We start from the raw sequence: 22,998 nt of genomic DNA, 5'->3' as shown, positions 1-22,998 counted from the left end.
CTTCAGTTTGGCTTTGTGCATAGCCGCTGTGACTCATCATTATTTATATATCGACAGGGATCTCACACAGCCTACTTACTCCTTTATGTTGACGATATTGTGCTAACAGCTTCTTCTACTGAGTTATTACAGCGCATCATCTCTATGTTAGCATGCGAATTTTCAATGATTGACCTTGGCGATCTCAATTATTTTCTTAGTATTGTTGTGTCTCGTGATAATAAAGGCATGTTCCTGTCTCGGCAGAAATATGCTCTCGAGATTCTTGAGAAAGCTCACATGCTCAACTGCAAGCCTGCTCGCACCCCTGCCGAAGCCACTGCCAAACTTGATAATACCGGCCCTCATGTCTCCGATCCTACTTTGTATCGTAGTCTCGTTGGGGCTCTTCAGTATCTTACCTTTACACGGTTTGACATCACTTATGTTGTCCAACAAATTTGTCTTTATATGCATGATCCACGAGAACCTCACTTCAATGCTCTGAAACACATTTTAAGGTATCTTCGGGGTACGGTGTCTCTTGGTCTTCAATTGTATACCTCCTCTTCTCAACGACTGGTGGCCTACTCCGATGTTGATTGGGCTGGATGCCCCACCTCACGTTGTTCCACTTCTGGATTTTGTATCTTTCTGGGTCATAATCTGGTGTCTTGGTCCTCAAAATGCCAAACCACAGTCTCTCGTTCAAGTGCCGAAGCTGAATATCACGGGGTGGCGAATGCAGTTGCTGAAACTACTTGGATCCGAAATCTTCTTCATGAGCTTCATCGTCCTCCTGATAAAGCTAGCATCGTGTATTGCGATAATGTTAGTGTTGTGTACATGACTGGGAACCCTGTCCAACACCAGCGCACCAAGCACATCGAGATTGATATCCACTTTGTTCATGATCAGGTTGCCACTGGACAGATTCGTGTTCTCCATGTTCCCTCATCGTCTCGGTATGCCAACATTTTTACAAAGGGTCTGTTTGCACCTTTGTTTCTTGATTTTCGGTCCAGCTTGAACATTCTTCCTTCCACTACCGTTCAAACTGCGGGGGGGGGGGGGGGGGGGGGGGGGATGTTAGTTGTATTGTATAGCCTGATAGTTTGTGTGTATAGGCCTTTGTATTTGGGCCCTTTTGTGTTCGTTTGAGTAGCCCACTATTGTATGTATTTCATATATATTCGTTTAATGAGAATGGGGAGGCATGGGAACAGAAGCACCAATATTGTCGAGCATATCTGCAAGTTTTGATACTCGATTGATATAATCATCCATGGAGGAATCACTCATCGATAAGTTTCGAATTTCTATGTCAAGCTCCATGGCTCGTGTGTCTTTGTTATCATGGAAACGGTTTTCAAGACTAGACCAGACATCATAAGCAGTGGTGTTCTTCTTGATAATAGATTGAAGAAGAGGTTGAGTAAGGGTACCATAAATCCAACCTTTGACAATCGCATCTATCTCTTCCCATTCTTCTTTGAGTTCTGTAGTGGTAGACTTTTCAGAGGTGATAGTGGAGATCTCGGCAGTGGAGGCAGGAGGTAGAAGATGTTTGTGAACTCCAAAACCCTTGCAGTGATTTTCAAACAATTCTCGCCACGAGTCATAATTCATGCGATCAGTGTCCAAGATGAGAGGAACATAAGATTTTATGTTCGTAATACCATAGGGTTTTTCTGATTTAGACCCAGACATATTGAAGATTGAAGACAGGAGAAAGAAAGAAATAGAGAAATAGAATAGGGTGATGACGAAATTACTTGATCCAAATGGCAAGGCTTTGATCGACAGACAGAAGAGAAGTGGAGCCGCAAAAACGAGGGAGGGGGTAGGGTTAGTCGACCTGCTCTGATACCATGTTATTTGACGTAATTTCCCATGCCTCCCCATTCTCATTAAACGAATATATAGGAAATACATACAATAGTGGGCTACTCAAACAAACACAAAAGGGCCCAAATACAAAGGCCTATACACACAAACTATCAGGCTATACAATACAGCTAACAGTTTCTCCTCACCGCCCTGTACCTCCTCATCTAATTGGACAATGTTGCAAAATGTTTATTTTCTTTTTATTCCCAACGGCTATATATGAAAATGATCAAATGAGAACACCTAAAAGGTGGAGAAGGCAAGAACAATTTTGGACCAATTAATATATAAGGGAATATTAGTAATTGTATATTTTGCATTAAATTATATAAAATTAGAAACCACTTTCCTTAAATTTAAGGATTACTACCGTTTCCAACAAAAATATATTTTTTATTAATAAAATATTTAAAAAATTTATTATTTTTTTTGTATACCATATGATATGTTTCATACGTATTCATTCACTAATGAATGAAAAAAAAATTATAACTTCTAGGTTTTTGAATTTTAACGATGTTTTATTTAGATTAAAAAAATACTTTTATGTTAAATTCATTAATGATTGAAACGTACATAAAAATGAACTTATAAATAATATTTAGAATTTTATTTGATTGGGTTATGTTAATCATGAATAATTATAAATAACAATAAACACTTTAATTAATAACACACAATAGGATAGATAAAAAAAAACTCAAAACAATTATAATCACAAATGATGAAAGCACGATACAAATGTAAAAAAAATTGAATACATGTGTAATCGTAAATGAATAAAGGATAATGTGAAGTTAAAAAATCAGTTTAAATCACTAAAGAATGAAACAAATAAAAAAATATCTAATACATTTATAATCATGATGCTACCATCACACCCAAAAACAAAGACACCTGTGATCACTTTATTCTTAAATTCATACATGTAAAATGAGTTCAATGATATTAAAAAAAACAATTAACAAGCTATAATAACGTGTATATGCTTCTTCATTTATTCACAAATGCTTGTATATATGGTTATAATTATATTCATGTATGATTCTAGTCATATTCATGTATGATTATTTCAGAAAAGGAGAAAAAAAAAAAAGACAAAACTGCAAATTTAGTCCCTGTGGTATTCAAAAACTTTGTGGTATTCAAAAACTTTTGGATAGGATCCAAAAAGTTTTTAACTTGCATGAAATGTCTAAAATCAAAGTTTTTCTGGATTTTTGGTCCAAAAAAACTTAAAAAGACGGTTATGCCCTTTTGATTTCTTTTTTCCTTTTTCTATAAGTATTTTAATGTTATTTTGATTTTTAAAAAGAAAAAGAAAAAAAAAGAATAATTAAAGAAAATACAAAAAGAAAACAAAAGGGCATAACCGTCTTTTCAAGTTTTTTTGGACCAAAATCAAAGAAAGTTTTTGATTTTGGACCTTCCATCTAAGTTGAAAACTTTTTGGACCTTATTCAAAGTTTTTCGCAAACCATAAGGACCAATTTTACAGTTTTGTCAAAAAAAAAAAAAACAAAGGGCAAACAATTAGAAAATTTTAAAGTAATTTTGTTTGCATCAATACAGAGAAAATTGAAGGTTCTATTGGTTTTCCTTCTCATTGAGGGTGTAGCAAAAGGTTAGCTTTGATTTTCATTCATTGAATATCGTTAGAAAAAAGAAATCAAAGAAAAAGATTGAGAAAGAATCGAACAAGCATTCATCTTCTAGTTTTCTAAATTCAAGCATTTCATCGAGTACCTTATGTGCACAACTTATCTTCTTCTCTTATTAGCCAATTTAAACGAGTAAAGTACCATACATGATAAACATACACAAGCAAAAGAATGTCGTCTCTTGAATCTAGATGTAGGTCTCGAATATTTGTAACCAAAACAATATGCAATCAAGTCTTTGCTCGAATAGGGGAAGAAGATAAGTTGTATACAATTTATGTATCGAATTTGACATCCAAATTATGTATCGAATTACCTGTATGCGATTCAAACGACACATTGGAAATCGAGATTCGGTTTGGTAGAAAACGATGGCACAATACAATCGATGATGATGTCATTAAGAAGGAGACGCCTCATCTGGTCTCGCCGACGCCTCTTCTGTACCAATGATGGGTCGAAGATGGTGGTTGCGTCTTATAAAACCCTAGAGAGAGAGGATATAGATACGGGAATAAGAAAGGTAAGAGGTGAGAGGGTGAAAAATTATAAGAAATAGGTAAAGTTGCAATTCCAATTATGCCCTTCTGACCATTTAAAAGTTACACTTAAATGTCAGTAGTTTTAGAATTTTTCATAAATCGCCTGTTTAATAGTAACCATAGATCTTAGTATTTGAATAGTCCAGATTTGTTTTCACGTTCTCACCTTTTATATGTGTTCTCATTTGAACCTATATATATATATATATATATATATATATATATATATATATATATATATATATATATATATATATATATATATATATATATATATATATATATATAATTACTTTCTTAAAATAACTAAAATGATTGATCCAGATACATCTTCAGCATTTAATATGCATTAATTACTTTCTTAAAATAACTAAAATGATTGGTTCAGAATCAATCATACATGCACACAATAGATAGTGAAAACAAAATAACCTAACTATATATATATATATATATATATATATATATATATATATATATATATATATAGAGAGAGAGAGAGAGAGAGAGGTTCAAATATGGATAAACAAATATTGTGTGGATGTAGGGATTAATATGAGCCAATATTATTTAGTTTTAATAAATATTTAATTAAATCATCTACCATTTAATTTAGGCAAATTACTCTATTTAAAACCCTATCAAACCTTCGGCCATATCCCTCCTTCCCGTTTCCATTGACTGCCCATCAGAGCTTCGTATTATTTGAAACTAGCCCTGTCGAAAATACCCGATACCCGAATTATCCGCCCGATTTTTTCGGGTATCGGGTAAATCGGGTTAGGTAAATTGGGTATCGGGTAAATTTTTCCGGGTAATCGGGTTACCCGATTTTTTTTCGGGTCGGGTAAAGGGTACATTTTTTGGGTTTCGGGTATACCCGAATTACCCTAATAATTTAAAAATTCATTTTGTTTTGTAGAGCTTGTAATATGTAGCAGGTATTTGATCACGTTTAAACTAACTATCATTATTGTAAAACATAAATATATTTATTATGACAATACAACACTAACAACATTAAAAATAATTTTTATATATCATCACGTTCTTTAAAACTTAACTGTTTTCTATATTATAGTTTTTATTGCAACTAACAAACTCATTATCTTGACGAAACTTCAAAACATGACAAAACTTATGGCTACATTTATCTTAAACATTTTAAACTTTTAAATTAAGATCTTTAGGTATTTGTTTTTTTAACATCTTATTAGATTAGATTAAGTTGTTAAAAAATTACTAGATATCTCATGTATTATTGACTAAAAAATTTCAATGTTCAAAGCTTGAGTAACATCGTTTATGTCTCGTTTGTTTATATAAACAAGACTAATAAAGCACGACGTATTTATTTCATTAAATTTATTTTCAAGTGAAATTCAAAAAAAAAATTATATATTTCGGGTAATACCCGAATTACCCAAACCCGACCCGATACCCGAATTACCCAAACCCGAATTTAATTTGGGTAGGGTAACGGGAAATTTTTCTAACATGAAAAACCCGAATTACCCGATCCGAATTACCCGAAACCCGAAAAAATTACCCGTTCAACACCCCTATTTGAAACCATCATCCTATTGTCGGCGATCTAAATCAGTTTTTTGTCGGCATTAGATAAGCTTTTCACAAAACTCCATTAATTTTGGATTAGTACAAGTAAATTTACTCCTTTATTCCACGTTTGATCTTAAAATTTCATCTTTTGATGCCACAAACATGGGTATGATCCAAAAGGATTTTTTTTTTTTTTGTTCTTCACGTCAACACCATAAGAAAAAAATTCTTTAATTCTTCTTTTGGGCTTCTATTTTTGGTGTTGAGATAAAAAAAATGTGCTTTGTTTTACTTTTGCTCGACAGAAACAAAGAAAAGATAAAAAAAAAAATTAAATAAAAAAAAATTAAAATTAAAAAAAAAAAAAAAAAATCTTCTTCATGTCAAAAAAAAAATGACGTCAAAAGCTATAAAGAAATTATCTATAATTTTTTTAGCTTTTTTTTAGGTCTTGATATATAGAAAAAAATTGGTTATGGTTCATTTTAACAAACTAGAAACGAAAAAAAAATTGCTATAATTCCACTTAGAGATTCTATGTTTTTCTTTTTATTGTGTATATTTTCAATGATCAAGGGATGATCTAGGTAGTTTGGTTTAGCTGTTTGATTATAAAATAAAACTTGAACCCCACAAAGAAATTTACCAAATGGGTGTGTCACTGTGTTGCACACCACCTATTTGTGTTTTTGTTTCAGGCTTTTTTTTCATATGCGTTTTGATTGTAATATTTTTAAATAGTTTCTCATTGGCTTATCCACCATTGTTGTTGTAGGTTTTTGAAAAGAGAATTGGTCCACCTTACAAAAGCAGCATCATTTTTTAAGAATATCAAGGTTCATTTTACAAAAGCAACATCATTCTTTCGGAATAGAAGGGTACACCTTACAAAAACAACAACATTCTTTCGAAATAAAAAGGTCCACCTTACAAATACATTCTTCAAGAAGAAATCTCCTAGAATGCATTCTTAAATTTTATATCAGTTTTTGTACATTCAAGAATTACATATATCTTTTTTCCTAAGAATAGGTGACGTTGGTTAGAGAATGAATGAAATTTAGTTTTATTCTTTAAGAATTTATTTATATTTTTCATGTTTGTCGTAAATCATTAAAGAAAGTGTATTGTTGTTTGTCAGAATGAATGTTGTTAATCTTTAACTCATGGTTCAAAAAGTTGTTATTCTTCAAAATGTTCATTCAATCAGAATTTGTAGTCAATCAGAATATATATTCTATTAGAATATGTATTTTAAACTCTTGGTCTACATTCATTCCTACCTTCACACAATACTTATCATCCATATTATAACCAAGCCTAATATATATATATATATATATATATATATATATATATATATATATATATATATATATATATATATATATATATATCACACCAATTTCTATATTTTCTCTCAAAAACTCATTCAACCACAAATTCATAATGTCGTTATTGTCATCTAGTTCGTCGGATTCGATGGCGCAAGAAGAATCAACATTTGTCGGTTCCCTAATGGCAAAATCAGTTGCGTATTTCCAAAACTGAAAGCTCAAAGTTCACATTTTCGAACAAGAAGACCTTCGTTGAAGAGAAATCGCAAATTCGGGCAAAGTCATCTGATAGAAGAATGTATTGTAGATGACGTTGTATACGAAAATTTTCAACGGTGGTTCTGAATGAGGAAAGAGTTGTTTTTACGTATTGTTGGTGCCTTGCAATGCCGATTTCCATATTTTCAATTGAAGTGGGATGCGAGAGATAGAAAATGTTTCTCTCCAATTAAAAAATACATAGCCGCAATTTGTCAGTTAGCATACGGCATGGGAGCAAATAAATGGGACGAGTATTTGACGATGTCCGAGCGTACCACAAGGGATACCGTGTACAAGTTTGCGAAAGCTATTACTTTAGTTTATAGCGAACGACATTTGCACAAACCAACGATCAATGATGTCCACTAATTGTATATGGTGCATGAAAATAAGCATGGGTTCCCAGGAATGTTAGGTAGCATCGATTGCATGCAGTGGTCTTCGACATTATGCCCCAACACATGACGTGGCCAATACATGTGAGGCAATTATAGAGAGCCAACAATTATTCTAGAAGCAATCTCGTCACACGATCTTTGGATATGGGATACATTCGTTGGTCGAGTTAGTACAAACAACGACATCAATGTTCTTGACCAGTCGCCGATATTCGACGGCATCTATCTTGGAAAGTCGCACAATGTACTATCTTACTGGTGGGATATATCTTAAATTTGTCTCTTTTTGTGAAATCGTTCATATGTCTGAACGACGAAAAAAGAAAAAAGTTTAAGCAGACACAAGAGTCAGCTAGGAAGGACGTGGAGCGAACATTTGGTGTACTCAAGAGACAAGAGGCATTGCCAAGTACTACAAGCCGAGACACGGTCATATGAAGTAAAAAGGTTGATGATGTACGTGTGCATCATATTACATAATATGATTATAGAAAATGAAGGAAAAGAGATATGTTGCTACGACAAAAATGAAGTTTTGCCGAACGTCAAAGGAGTAGTTGGTACGCAAGAGTATAGGGCAAATACAATTATGTACATAATCACAACATTCATCACTCCCTTCATGTGGATTTGATGGAGCATATTTATAAGGCTAACATACAGTTTGAGGTCAAGTATTGCCACGATGATTTGTTTGACGAATCAGATGAAGATGAGAAATTCTTCTCTAACTAATAATAACATATAAGACTTAAATAATCATATAAATATATCGGTACATGTTGACAAGTATGAGTAATGAGATTATGCCAAAATTCGGTCTCTATATTCTTCAAAATACCTCATAGTGAAGACCTTAAGTGACAGATTTGTAAACCAATAAATGACCAAAATGCCCCAAGAAAACTAACCTCGAAACTTAATCATAATCAGGCACCATCAACACCTGAACCAGCTTCAGCAGCCTTCTTCTCCCTTTGTTTCTCCCTCTTTTTCTTGTTTTTCAATGCATTCTTGCTCATTTCCCTTCATAAATCATACAAACAACAAAAACATCGTTACAAATATAAAATATTATATACATGAAAATAAATCTATTACATGTACTTACGTTGAAGGGCTTGGGCTTTCCCCAAAAAGCTGCATTAACAATTTACCCAAAGAACCCATGTCAAAAAAAATAAAAAATCCCAATAAATTTAAATTTGAAAATGTATTGTATTCCACCTGTGCCTGTTTAGCAGCTGCCACCTTTGCATGAGGTGGTTGATATGCAGAAGGTTTCTTTAAAACAGGTGGATTTGTGGATATTGGTTTCACAGGTTTTGATCCTTGTGTTTTGTTGTCTACTTTTAATGAGGTAACAGATTTCACAAGTTCTTCAATTTCACCAAATTTGTCAGGTGAATCTGCTTTCCAATCGATCTGATACAATTTCTCAAACTTCTTTTTGAAGCATAAAGATCCATTGTAGTGAAATATCTTAATCCTACAACAATTTTAAAAAAACTATTAGCAAATTGATTAGTTATAAAAAAAATAATGTTATAAAGAAATAAGAGTAAATTACACGAATGGTCCCTAGGGTTTTGGGTAATTTGCATGTTTGGTCCCTAACTTATTTTTTTAACTCGGTAGGTCCCTACTGTTTGTTTTTGTTGGTCCCTGTCTTACCTAAAAAGACTATTTTGCCCTTGATTTTTTAATTTATTTAAATAAGATGGGGTAGATAAGGTAAGGTGGGGTGCAGGTGGGGTTGGGGGTGTGTTTATTTAAATAAATTAAAAAATCAAGGGCAAAATAGTCTTTTTAGGTAAGACGGGGACCAAGCACAAAACAAAAACAAACAGTAGGGACCTTCCGAGTTAAAAAAAATAAGTTAGGGACCAAACATGTAAATTACCCAAAACCATAGGGACCATTCGTGTAATTTACTCAAGAAATAATAATACCCATTGTCAATTTGTCTTCTTGGAGCTGTTGTAGCAGTCATGAAATAAAGTCCATCAGGAGACCATTCGCTTGTTACTGACCATTCAGCTTTAGTGGCTCCAAGTTGCTTTTTCTCAACATAGTCCCAGAATGCCTGAACAATATTAATATTATTATTACTCAAATGTCTAAAATACCCTTCAATTGTAAATCAAAACAAACACTATAACTTTTGGAAGAAAAAAAATTGGGGGGAAAGAAGATATCGACATACCATGTCACCTGGCAGGTTACCATAGCCTGCAACACATATAACTAGAGAAGAAATGATTAAGGGCAAAACGGTCTTTTTTTTTCTTAGGAAAAAAATTCAAAAAGTAAATTTTTTAAAGGATACACTTTCCCTTTGGGTTCCAGCGAATGGTATTGTAAGGGCCTGTTCCAAGCTCCATTAGAGGATTGCATTTTTTGTCAAAAATTGTCACCATTGCAGGCATAACTGTTGCATGTCAAGGAAACAAATATAAAAATAATAAAAACTGTTAAATTTATTTGTTGGAGTGTAAGGGTAAGATAGTCATTTAGTCTCTCGTTCAGACTAGAAAAGAAAGATACAGCACTTTATCCAGACAGTTGTCATTACCAATTCATTCACTTTATTTATATAGGACTAAAAAAAAGGATGACATGGCGTCCATTTGGCATCTGACTTGGCATTGATTAACCTTAAACTATTACCTATATTATCTTAGATTTAATTCATATGTAATTTAAAATAAAAAAGGATACATCCATAAACAACTGCAAATTCTTTCCCTGAATATGACCATTGAACATCATGTACAGGTCCTTCTTTTCCTGCAAAATTATAATAATTAATTATTAAGAAAATATTATCAAATGAAATGTTACATACTTACATTCAGTGTATAAAAAAAGATAAACTTACGTAAGGGTACAAGCCCATTATGAGTTCCATCTAAAGTCAAATAATACAACTTTGACTCTCCATAGTAACTCTGGTTAGTTTTATCAACATCTGATTGAACCACAACCAGAAGCCCTGTAGAACCATGGTTCCAATGTTGTTGAACTGTTGAACACCTGAAGAAAGTTCTTCTACTAATGGGATCACTTTGAGAAGCCTGTGAACATGCGTATATCTGAACACTACTAGGTGTTCCCTACAGATCAAGATAAATGACCTTGTATCAACAATTAAGTGGAAATGGAAGCACTTAAAAAATGTATACTAAGAATTCAAGGTGAGTATTGAATTATAATGACAAACCTTAGATTCTGGAACAAATACAGCAACATGGGATCCAGGTTGCTTAGAAAGCTCTGCTGCAGCTATTCCAGGAATTCGAATCTTATGCACCATGCCTTTTGAAAAATCACCAGCATCAAAGAATTGAATTTCATTTGTAGCCATACGAGAAGCAACAGTTTCATCAGAGCTAAATCTAATTGATGGCCTGAAGAAGAAGATATAAGTCAAGTTCAAGTAAAGATGTTTGCAGCTTATATAAATTATCAAACCAGAAGGATAAACTACTTTTTTTACCATGTTGCTTTGGTCATGTTCTTCTGGGACGTAGTGTAAACTGATTCTCCTGTTTCTGTTTTCCACAATGTGACGTTTTTTTCTTGTGGTGATGATAGTTTCTGAAAGGTCTGAAGGTAAGTTCCACATGGAGATAGAGACGCAGCTAGAATGTTGGGGGATTCAAATGATCTTATCTCTTTTGAGGTTTTGGAATCGTAGATGCTAATTGAAGATTCGGATTTTATCACCATGAGTTTGGATCCATCTTCGCTGAATTTTGCACTTGTGCAAGGAACTCTGTCGAGCTTGATACTGGGCTGATTACTACTGAAAGGTGGTCCATTCCATATAACGAAACCCTCCGGTTCTCTAACTGAAATTAAATTGGAAATGAGTATATGATGCCGATTGAAAGTTCAATCAAATTCATGATTCAGGTTTATAAACGTTACTAAATAAGTAATCAATTAGCTGCTACCGAGATTGACTTATTGTTGTTCAGGAGCTTCGAAATAATTTACCTAAAATCTCCAATGGCGGCGATGAGTTTGCAACTGACATTACGAGCTCGACTGCAATCTACCTGAACATAATGAGCAAAAATGAAAAAAAGATGTCTTCAATTCAACTTGCAAACTAACAATTTCTTATCTGATACATAAAATTACGAGTTCTAGCAGTTGCGTTGAATGAAAAGGAATTACAAATGGTGCAACTATTCAGCAGCAACAATAAACAATATAAGCCCTAATTGAGCAGGAATGATTATGGAGGTGGTGAAATCAATTTCAATCTATAAAGCAAATTGAAAGGCTGATTTCTTGTACAAACGGAGAATCTTACCGGAGATATGGCAGTAGACCTTTAGAAAGAGCGGTAGGGTTTAAGCTTCGCTTGCCTTTGCTGGGTAATCGGCTGATCGCTTGATACTAAGCAAAAATATAAGGTCTAGATGTGCAATAGGCAACTCCATAAGGTCTTTCATGTAATTTGATGAATAATTGGTTAATTTTAGGGTTTAAATTTAAGAAAATTACTAAACTAACTATTTTTCTTAGTGACTTATCCATTTTTAATAATAATTAACGATTGTCTCAAAATAGCCACCCAAACGATTATGATCGTCTACGATCAACTCTTTGTCGACTACGGTCAACCTTTCATTGACTACTCTTTCGAGCAACGGATTCCTGTTTTGTGCGTCGTCTACTGTTTTAAGGTTCGTTAGCTTTGAATATATAAAATTATAATTTTTCATTTTCGTCATTTTTGTGTTTGAAGTTAGAAAAACTCTATCAATAAATAGAGCCTTCAATGAACAACTAAGTTTCTCTTTGAAACTTAGACTTTTCTTTTTTTGTTTAGGATGAGATTTAATATATAAAGTTTCTTAATAACCTATGGTTTTCATGATTTTTTTTTTCATTTTTTCTTATGTTTTTTTTAACTCATTGTAATATATATTAGATAAAAAATAGTAGTCAAATACACCCCCCCCCCTCTTAAAACAAACGTAGATCATTTGGCCTAAATAGTAGACCATTTATGGCCTACGGTTTGGTATATAGTAGATCGGTGAGATGAAACCGTAGACCATAAAATATTCTATGGTTTTGTTTTGCAAAAATGAAAAAAAAATTATATAACCATTTAGGCGAAATAGTAGACAATTTTAATAGCCTACGGTTTCGATGACTATTTTTGGACAAATGTTAATTTTTGGCTAGAAACTGAAAACTCATTAAGAAATTTGGCTAGATTAGTAATTTTCTCATTAAATTTTGATGAATAATTAGTTAATTTTATGGTTTGTTTGTTGGGAAATCAACAGAAAAAGTCATACAATTTTGGGAAATTTAGCGATTAATTTCTAATTTTTTTAATAAAAAGTCTCAAAAAACCAAGTAATATATTCAATTTCGCCATTTCTATCAATGCGGCGTGCCATTGTGTTGTGCTGAGTGGCCATGTGGGATCCTCTTTACTTGTAAAAAACATTTTCAGATGATTTATAATATGTATATTGATCAGAGAAAATAAATAAATTGTATCACCCCAAATTTTTAAAACTCTTTCAAACTTTTAAATGTTATGATTTAAACAAAATCAATTTGGGTATTAACCCACATTTAACAAAATCAGTCCCACAAAACATTTATGAATAAAACATTGAATGTTACCATTAAGTATTATACAAGTCATAGCAAGCAAATATGAATTACATCAGTAACATTAAAATTAAAAGGGAACTTGAAAAGCTCCACTACATTCTCTATCTCTTAACTTATAACTTCCATTTATTGCCTTTTCTCCTTAAGTACAACCTAGGATACATGGCATAAAAGAGATGTGTAAGACAATAATGTCTCGTGAGCTGCACGGGTTTGTGACCCAAAACATTTATCACATATCAAAACATTTCATCAGTCATAACATAATTTAAAAGATATTTCTTTTCACATTTCATTCTTTCTTTCATTAAGGGCTAATTTTGGTGTTGAATAGTTGTCATTTTTATACTTAGGGTCTAACAATAACCTCAAGTCTATACTAAAGTGGAAAGAACAAAATCTTTTACGTCGTGAATTTCAAAGGAAAATTCTTCATTTTTATTTATTTAAAATATAAGTCTTACAAAACTTTACAATTCATTCTTATATAAAAGAGTATCTTAACGGAAGTCTATAAAACTTTATTGATGCTTCAATGCGGATACATTCATGCGTGAGTCTTTCCACGGTCTGATGAACAACCTGCAAAACAGTTATTCAACAACTGTAAGTCGAGTCTTAGTGAAAAATATTTCATGCATATATACAATGCATAGTTGCATACACATAATGGCCTTCAACATATAGTTGGTTCGCCCATCAGCCTTCAACATATAGTTGTTTCACACCTTGGCCTTTAACATGAAATTAGTCCGCCCGAGTCTATTGGCCTTCAGCACGAGACTGGTCCGCCCTCAACTCCATATATAATAACATACACATATAACAACAGTCCACATAACAGACAACTAACTATCCTAGTCTAATTACCTAAGTTCTTACTATATGGTAATTATATCCTAACATACATAGGATACATACTGGAGTATACAATATAGTGAGAAGAACTCACATTGACAAATTCTCAAAGGATTTACAATTAATCGTACAATTTAGCTGACGACCAACACTTCAACCAAAATTAACATATGTTACTATAGTTTATTAATTCTTATGATAATCTTGATAAAGTAGGATAGGCCTATTAATAATCTCAATGAATACCGATAGTTCTATCAAATAAGGATCAACCAAGCATGACAGTTGGGAGGCAGTACCATTTCGGCGTATAGCCTTTCTAAAATCCAACAACCAAGCCAACATAACCATTCTAGTCACCTCTTCCGTAAGTAGATCAATCGGTATAACGACTATGAATTACTGATAAATCTTAATTATAGGTACCTAGTAATGATTTACAACTATAATTATAAATTACGCGGAGGCATAGTAAGGGTAGCTCACTTACACAGTACTATTTATGAGAACTGGGATCTAAGCGGGCAGAATACTAACCTGGGAACCTCTAAAAGAAGGTTACAACTAGCTGAGCACTCAGGGGGTGTTGCAAAGCTTCACCACAAGCCAAAAATAAAGGAAAATGGGCAAAAATAGGGTAGAACTCGAGAGAATCGGCTGAAGGGGTGAGGGAATAGCAGGAGAGATTGATTGTTATTTATAGGACGAATTGGGGGTAGGCGCGCCACGCCTCCGGTCGGAACAGCATGACGTGTCAAAATGATGGCCTGACACGTGGCACAAAGTGGGTGGGGTTGCGTGGTCTTGTCGGGCGCACCGTGCTCCTAAGGTATGCGCACATTGTTTTTTCATATTTTCAAAATTACGTGTCTTCTTCATACGAGCTCAGTTTTTGACTTTCTTTATATCCACAAAAACCTCTCAACGAGATCTACAACTTTCACCCATGATTCACTTCCTTAATTGGGAAACATGGAAGATGTTGTGGATCTACCGAGCTCTTCTAACAGATCCAAACATTAAGGCAACCTTGCCCACTCGAGCAATGACTCGAAAAAGGTCCGATATACCTAGGGTCTAACTTGCCCCTCTTCCAGAACCTGATGACACCCTTCCATGGTGAAACCTTAAGTAGTACTAGATCTCCTACTAGGAATTTAAGATCCGATCTTCGTTGATCTGTATAACCCTTATGCTGACTCTGTGCAATCTTTAGCCTTTCCCGCACTTATTAGATAACTTCGGTGGTCTTCATCACCACATCAATACTCCCCATGACTCGTTAATTTTGACATAAGAAGTCCTCCTACATCCATTATATAACTTTTTAGCCCCTTCCATTAATTGAGTCAAACCTTTGGTTAACTCACTCTTCCAATTTGACACCTTTGGCCCATTAACCTTTAAAAATGTTATTATTTCCCACTTTTAACTTTCTAAACTTCCTATCAACTAATGATATGATTAACCCATAATGATTTATTTATACAAATCATTTTAATTTATTTACTTTATTAATTTAAGAACCTAATCTTAAGTTTTAGGATGTTACAGTTATCTACTGTAACGCCCGTAGATCCGGGCTAGTTAATTTAGAGACGATAGGTGTCGAAAACGACTTTTTGATAGAAGGCTATTTAGAATGAATAGTCTTAATAAATTTTGTAGCATATGTTACAAGGATTCCGTACATATAAAGAACGCCGAAATTTGAGTTATAACGAAGGAGTTATGACCTGCCAAAATTGATGGGTTAATTACTTTTCTTCGGCGACGTGATTCTGTTACACGAAAAGAAAATGAGTTCGTGATCGATTATGGTTGAACCTAGATGTATTTCGATCGTTCATGTAAAGAGTAGAAGTATGTTCTCGAGGGTTTGACCTACATCCCCATGATGTAGTCCTAGTACAGAGTAGAAGTAAGTTCATAAAATGGTCTCAAGACGTTTGTCGTCCAAACCAGGGTACCATTGATTGGTGAATATCATGATCCAACCTTTGAAAGAGAATTGGGAATGATCACAGAGTTAAATTACCCTAGTCCAATAACTTGACTAGAGTGGGTTTCAGATAGACTCCAACGATAGTATGATGAAAGTATTCGAATAAAGAGTGACACAGAAATTAGCCGAATGTCAAATATTATTGATATTCATGATGTAATAAGCTTGGGAAAATTGACCTTGTATTAGGTCTTACATCATGTTCGGAGTAGAAAAGTATTTGACAGTAGAAAGGCCTAACTAAAAGTACTTACAGTACAAGGTAGTCACATAGAAAAGTGTCACATTGGACATAGACAGGAAAACGATTCCTTAAAACAAAGAAGGAAAGTAAAACATCTCCTACTGGCGACGACCACCCCTATGGTGAATCCTTAGTTCAGCTAGTTGACGTTCCATATCAAGCAGGTATCTTTCGTACACCCTCTGTCGTACTCGGAGCTCTATGACTTTGGCTCTAGTTTCAGCAAGTGCTTGTAGCAGGGCCTCGTGGTCCCTTTCAGATCTATCACAATCATTTTCAAGGCGATTGGTGCGGATGGTATGCACTCCTGCATTAGCATCAACCTCTGCGATATGATGGAGAGCCGTCCTGCCCTGAATCTCGTTTCGGGAAACTTTACGGACCAAGATTGGTTGAGCTTTGTCTGCTAAGCTTCCTTCGCTTATGTTATAGAAACTTCGGTCTCCATTGAATGGCATAGGTTGATTCTGATCTTCGCTCCATGTTTCCAAGCATTCTACCCAAGGAGGCATCGGGCCATGAAAAGCCGGACGAGGGTTAGGATTTGGAATGGGAGCTACCGGGGGTAGGTTCTCAACTTCGGGCTCAGAGTTCTCATCATCCGAAAGGTCTTCAGCATGGTGATCATTCAAATGGATTGGATGATCATCCTTTGGTTCTTCTCCAAACCATCCAGCATTACCTTCGTTCGGAAGGTACGGGTCGTCGTGGGGATGGAGTCCAGCCATGTTATCTACGCGAGAATTGGGGTAAGGAAATAATTATTAGACGAACTAACTAGATAATTATTAGATAATCTTCATTAGTTACATCACTATTTGTAAAGTGCATACTAGTTATATGTAATTAAAACAGGATAGGCCTTCGAGTAAGTGACCTTAACTCCAAATTCACAAGGAACAGGGGTAAAGCAAAAATTCACAGATTCTAAGTCTATAGCATCCTAGTTACATATAACCTTAACGTATCCACTTAGCAACTATTGACCTAGTAATGAAGATCTTTTTTTAGTTCTCAAGTAAGTAGTTATAGTAACACAAAATACTCCTATAGTATTTTAGACTTATGTTTTGTTCTAGAGTTCTCATTGTGGTAGTGTTGGTAAGTTTTTAGAATTGTTGCCACATCACAACCATTCTTGGGCATGTGCTAATCACTCCTCGAACCAGCATAGTTGATTAGGCTATGCCACTCCCAAGACTGACCATACATCCCCGAGTTTACTTGTGATATTCAACACTCGTAATACTTTTGTTCTTGTCATTGTGACACTGATTTTAGTATAAATGCAGGTATGTATACTTAGTTAAATATTTTATTATTTATAAGTATATACTCTTGGTCAGAGTATTTTAATCCCATTGTATTTATAGTTAGTATATCTTTTATGGGTTGATATACTTAATTCACTATAAACAATGCTCTAATACCAATCTGTCACATCCCAAAACCAAGAACGGTGGAAACGTTCTGGGGCGGAGGACGTCATGTAAAGTATCACAACAATGCAAAGTAGTAAACAAGCAACAACATCATCCATTGCATTAATAGTATAATTTTAGTTACAAGTGTGTTCTTTCATAGTAATAAACAACATAAATAATAATCAAAATCTGCTCCGTCTTCACAAAACCTGGTCTTCGTACCTATCTATTTTTTGACCTGAGAATACAAGTTATTTTGAAAGCGAGTATCAGCAATAAAGCTGGTGAATTCATAAGTATTTATGTGTCTTTGATTTGTAAAATTGTAAAGAAAAGACTTGTAAATGTTTGAAGAAAAGTTTGTATAAGTGTGAAAACCCTAGGAAATCCTATATTTCCTATTAGTATAAAATGTAGTCTTCTACCAAGACCCGACTGTTTTGAAGGTTTGAACCTCTACATAAGTGAAGGTTTTTCCCTTGTACAACTATTATTATTCATATCTAATCTACCTCATCGATTATGTGAATGTGACACAAAGTAAAGGTAATAAGGAAAATAATATAATAACTGAAATTGTATCCTTTTGCACTAGGATATTCACGACGTGGAAACTCGCCGAACAGTACAACCGTAGACACCCGTTGATGTACATTTTCCCTACTGTAGCTAACAGCCTTGGGTGTGGAATGGTAAGTACCGTAACATATGTAATAGTATCTACGTAATAGTATCTATGTAATTGTATCTTTGTATTTGTCTCTCTTGTAATTGTATCTCTTGTAATTGTATGTAATAGTATCTCTTCATATAGTATGTAATGTATTAGTATTTCTGTAATTGTATCTCTTCATATAGTATCTAATGTATTAGTATAGACTCATGAATGAACTGACTCTTGTGTGATTCTTTGTACTTGGAATAGTAAGTAGTATCCTCTAACTATACCTATTATAGTTACTAGTAATGTACGTGTATAACCGAAGGTATACCTTTACTACCCAAAGGTACTGAATTGACTGATAGAACTTTTATGACTATATATGTTGGTGGTTGTCGAGGCCAACAAAAATAATAACCCTAAATAATACGCACTAAAGTAGTGTATAGTGGTAAAGGGATCGTATCCATGGGGACTGGTTCAATTTATAACTCTATGAGAAATCTCTTTGTAAAAAATACTTGGAATATGACAATAAATTGAAAATGGGGGTTTTTGATGTTTTGAAATACTTCAAACAAACTAGAATTAACTATGATTTAAATGGACAATTGCAACAAATATAAGAGTTTGATGTAAAATCAATAAGAGAAAGATGGTTGACTCTGGACTTTCATCACTTGAACATTTGGTTAAACAATCATGAGAATACCAAGGTGCAATACTTGTGTTTAAAATCTAACTTGGCTATAGCAATTTATAAGCATAATTTGCCTCAACTCTTCTTTTGTATTAAAATTACTAGAGAAGCTCATAGCACATTTCCTAAATCAAAGTCACAAAACCAATGAAGCATGTAATTTTGTGAAAATCAATTAGCATTAGGTTTTAAGAGTCACCAAATCCAAAGAGTAATCTATTGCTTTCATTACCACTATGGAGAAAATATTTTCTTAGTCTAAATGAAATGAAAACAAACATTTAAACTAATTGTTGCTTGTTAAATTGAAGACCTATTACTTAGTCAAGAATTTAACCAACAAAGATAACATTCATATATCAATATTCATGACTAGAGATATATAAACATGAAGGAATTTTTCATAGAAAATATAATCATAAATATTCAACACAAGTTCATGGAGTTCTTCAAAATAACCAAAACATTCAAGCAATTACATCCAAGTCAACCAAATGAAAATCTAGCCAAGCATGGCTAAGATTAAACAAAAACAAGAGGGATTAGAGATACCAAACATTGTCTTAGATGCAAGATGTAAGGAAATTACACTAATCTTCCAAATATTCTTCAAATCTTCCCAAAAATTCTTAGAGAGAAAAAATGGAATGTGTTCTTCAAGTTCCCCCCTCAAATGAGCCTCCAATCTCCAGCTAAAGAGGGTCAATTTCCGGATTCAAAAAGAGACCAAAAGCTACCCACCAAACTTCCACAAATAGAGTCAACAAGTTAAACCCCGGAAACAACTCAACACAATTCACGCGGACCGCGTATGGATCCACGCGGACCGTGTGGGTCACGCTGAATGTGAGAGTTGGACCATTTAACATGCATTTAAGCCCAATCTCCATTTCTTCAACTTCAGCCCATAATCATAACTCTTTAAGACCCATTTGCCATTCCAAAGCCTTCTAAAAATTGACCCAACACTCCTCCAATTTATTATAGCTCGATTCTGCGCCGTCTCATCATTATTTTTGCCCATAAATTAGATCCAAATTGATTTCTTCTTTTACGCAAGCACCTAGCCCAATCGCACCACTTCAAGTCCGCAAGCAAATCACATGCATCCATGAGTCCCGCATCCTTCTAAGCCTCCAATAACAAATAGTCTTCGGAAAATCCTGCAATTAAGCTCAAAAACTAGAAGGTACCCGGTGAAGGAGAAAAATGACAAAAAAAAAAATATGCATGAAGATTGACTAAAATGAGATGGAATGTGCTAAAAAAACTATAAAAAGAAGTAAATAAAATGAAGCTATCATATGTATACATAATACATAACTAATATTTAGACAACATTCAGACAGATAACCGATACCCTAAAGCCACATCCAAGCAAGGAAAAGGAATTAAAGCGAGCTAGCAGTCCTAAATCCTTTAAACATTACTTATATAACTATACATATATAGGCATGCATTTGACAATATAAAAATATAAAAGAAGTTTTGTAAAACCTTTGAAAAGTTTAATAAATAATAATTGATGACTTGATGTCAGTTTATAAAACGATTTGAAAATAGTTTGTTTGATAAGACAGTTTTAAGTATAAGAAAAACATTTGTTTTAAACACAATTGCAACAGAGTTTGAAAGGAAACATACAGTATGTAAGACAGTTTGATAAAGAGTTTTAACATGTAAAAAAACGTTTGAGAAAGTCATTTGAAGTAATATGTTTGGTAAAACAGTTAAAAGTGTAGTAAATCCATTTGTATGCTAGTTTATTAATCACATGTGATTGATATAATAACTAACATGATTCAACTTGTATTCCCCCCCCCCCTAAAAGCATTTATAAACATTTAAAAATATTTAAAAGGTTAATTAAGGGGTATTAACTCATCTGCAGTGAGTGGATCGTATGGAAGTGTCGGACAAGTGCTAGGTGTCAAGTGAAGACTTGAACACACACAATGATCCTAATAACATATAAAGACATATGTATGTATACAATTAGTGATTATAACACTAATTAGACAAGTATAAACACTCTAATGTGTGGAAAACACTTTGGTCAAAGTGTTAGGAGGCCATTGGGTTGCAACAAAAGAGTATAAGGCATTGTATTTGAGTTTATGGCCCATGGACCATACTTAATGGAGTTTACGGCCCAGGGGAGTTTACTCTTGGCCGTAAACTCTCTAAAGGGTCTCAATTTGAGGCTTAAAGGTATGATGTCTTAATTGGTTAAGTGTTCCAAGGCTAAACAATAGGCTATGTGAGTTTAAGGTCCAAGAATTGACCTCAACTTGAGTTTACGGCCTGGGGACCACTTCCACATGATTTTACAGCCGTAAACTCATGGTATGAAGTACCATTTCGATGTTTGAAGTCCCTATTTCAATGTTGGTTGATTCTAGACTAAGTTCTGGGCTTAAGGAATGAGATTAGGTCAACTTTGCACCATAAATGGGAGTTTATGGACTTGGGAGATCCTTGGCCGTAAACTCTCATTCAACCCTCAAATCTTGATGTTTAAGGTCCTTAATACATCAAGGATATGATCTAGGCTAGTGCCCAATGCCAAAGAAGGGACTAACGGACTAGGGTGCATTTTGCCCCACTTATAAGGGTTTACGGCCCAAGAACATGTCTTGGCCGTAAACACCTTTGATCTTGTATTTCTTTGTGATTTCTAAGGCCTAAACATGTTAAACCTAGTGTATAATGGGTTAGAACAAGAGTACTTACGATCTAGGAGCTTGAACGGTCAGTTTTGGCCAAGAACACTAGTGTGTGTTCTTGGTGTTCTTGGTGAAACTTGAAGATCTACACAAATGGAATGATTTCAAAAATGAAATCATGTAAGATCACTAGATCAAGTAAGATATCAAATAATTAGGACAAGAAACTTACTAGTTTTGACAATCAGGAATGAAGATCGGGATGATAGTTGAGAGGAAATCAGCCAAAGGAAAGAAAGGAATGAACAAAATGGCCAACACTTCATCATATAGGGGGATTTTACGACCCACATGGAGTTTACAGCCGTAAACTCCATTGTGGTGGCCGTGAACTCTTGATCAAGGTGTTTCAGGCTTGTTCTTTGTGCTATAGATTCAACAGATAAACCCCGACACTTATCCCTTAAGTGTATAAGGCTCAAAATGCTCAAACAGACTCCAAATTGTGCTAAATGATAGCATGAATGAGTTTGACTTTCAATGAAGTGTTTGACTGTACAGGATAGAAAATTTCGGGTTGTCACAAAATCACAGAGTGACTAACACATATACCATAAACACATAATGGGCCGTCCTTGGTGCCTTAGACCTATAGGTATGGTGAGAAGACTCACCTCATTCTGCTAAACACAGAAGTTGCTCTCCTAACAGTCTGCAACCTCCCGAACTGGACAATTTATACTAATCAATGTTAGGACCTTAAATTAATCCAGGAAAATCCAAACCCACATCCTTCCATGAGGCCCAATAACCCTTCCCTTGCTAATAGGCCCAAAGTCCTAGTCCAAGAATTATTAATGGGCCTTTTGGCCCAATAAGGCCCACCCAAAGTATTCATGGCCCATAATAGAAGAAATGGACCACAATTCGTAGAATACAACCAACCCATTAACCAAAATGAAGCCCAAGAGCACAAAGGCCCAAAACAAATCCGACCCAAACTGCAGTGCGTATGCTCGGCGTACCATTATGGTATGTGTAGCGTGCCAGGTTTTTAAGGACTACACGCAGCGTACATTGAGTACGCCCAGTGTTCTTCCATACTAAGCACTTTCTCCAGTAAGTGCTTAATACTCAATTTCTTTATGTCCAAAAGCCAG

At 34.3% G+C, this 22,998-nt stretch overlaps 1 protein-coding gene across 2 annotated transcripts; it reads right to left on the bottom strand.

Annotated features, from left to right (window-relative positions):
- Positions 1–8,348: 8,348 nt before the first annotated feature.
- On the bottom strand, positions 8,349–12,077 carry LOC145073362 (Eukaryotic translation initiation factor eIF2A family protein). Of its 2 annotated transcripts, none has more exons than XM_079019908.1 (12): positions 11,953–12,077; positions 11,631–11,692; positions 11,128–11,482; positions 10,852–11,038; positions 10,510–10,744; positions 10,350–10,418; positions 9,958–10,059; positions 9,835–9,875; positions 9,581–9,714; positions 8,856–9,117; positions 8,740–8,768; positions 8,349–8,654 (listed from the first exon to the last, which is right to left on the bottom strand). In XM_079019908.1, exons 2-12 carry the CDS (start codon positions 11,668–11,670, stop codon positions 8,558–8,560), a joined length of 1,551 nt encoding a protein of 516 aa, XP_078876034.1. In that variant the 5' UTR covers positions 11,671–11,692; positions 11,953–12,077; the 3' UTR covers positions 8,349–8,557. The 2 variants fall into 2 exon arrangements, with proteins under 2 accessions (XP_078876034.1, XP_078876035.1); XM_079019909.1 differs by having other exon boundaries at positions 11,631–11,688; positions 11,953–12,072.
- Positions 12,078–22,998: the final 10,921 nt, after the last annotated feature.

The sequence above is a fragment of the Lactuca serriola genome, chromosome 9, assembly GCF_051521515.1.
Source record: "Lactuca serriola cultivar US96UC23 chromosome 9, Lser_US96UC23_V15, whole genome shotgun sequence".
Taxonomy (NCBI): domain Eukaryota; kingdom Viridiplantae; phylum Streptophyta; class Magnoliopsida; order Asterales; family Asteraceae; genus Lactuca; species Lactuca serriola.
This window is presented reverse-complemented; position numbering and strand designations above follow the sequence as displayed.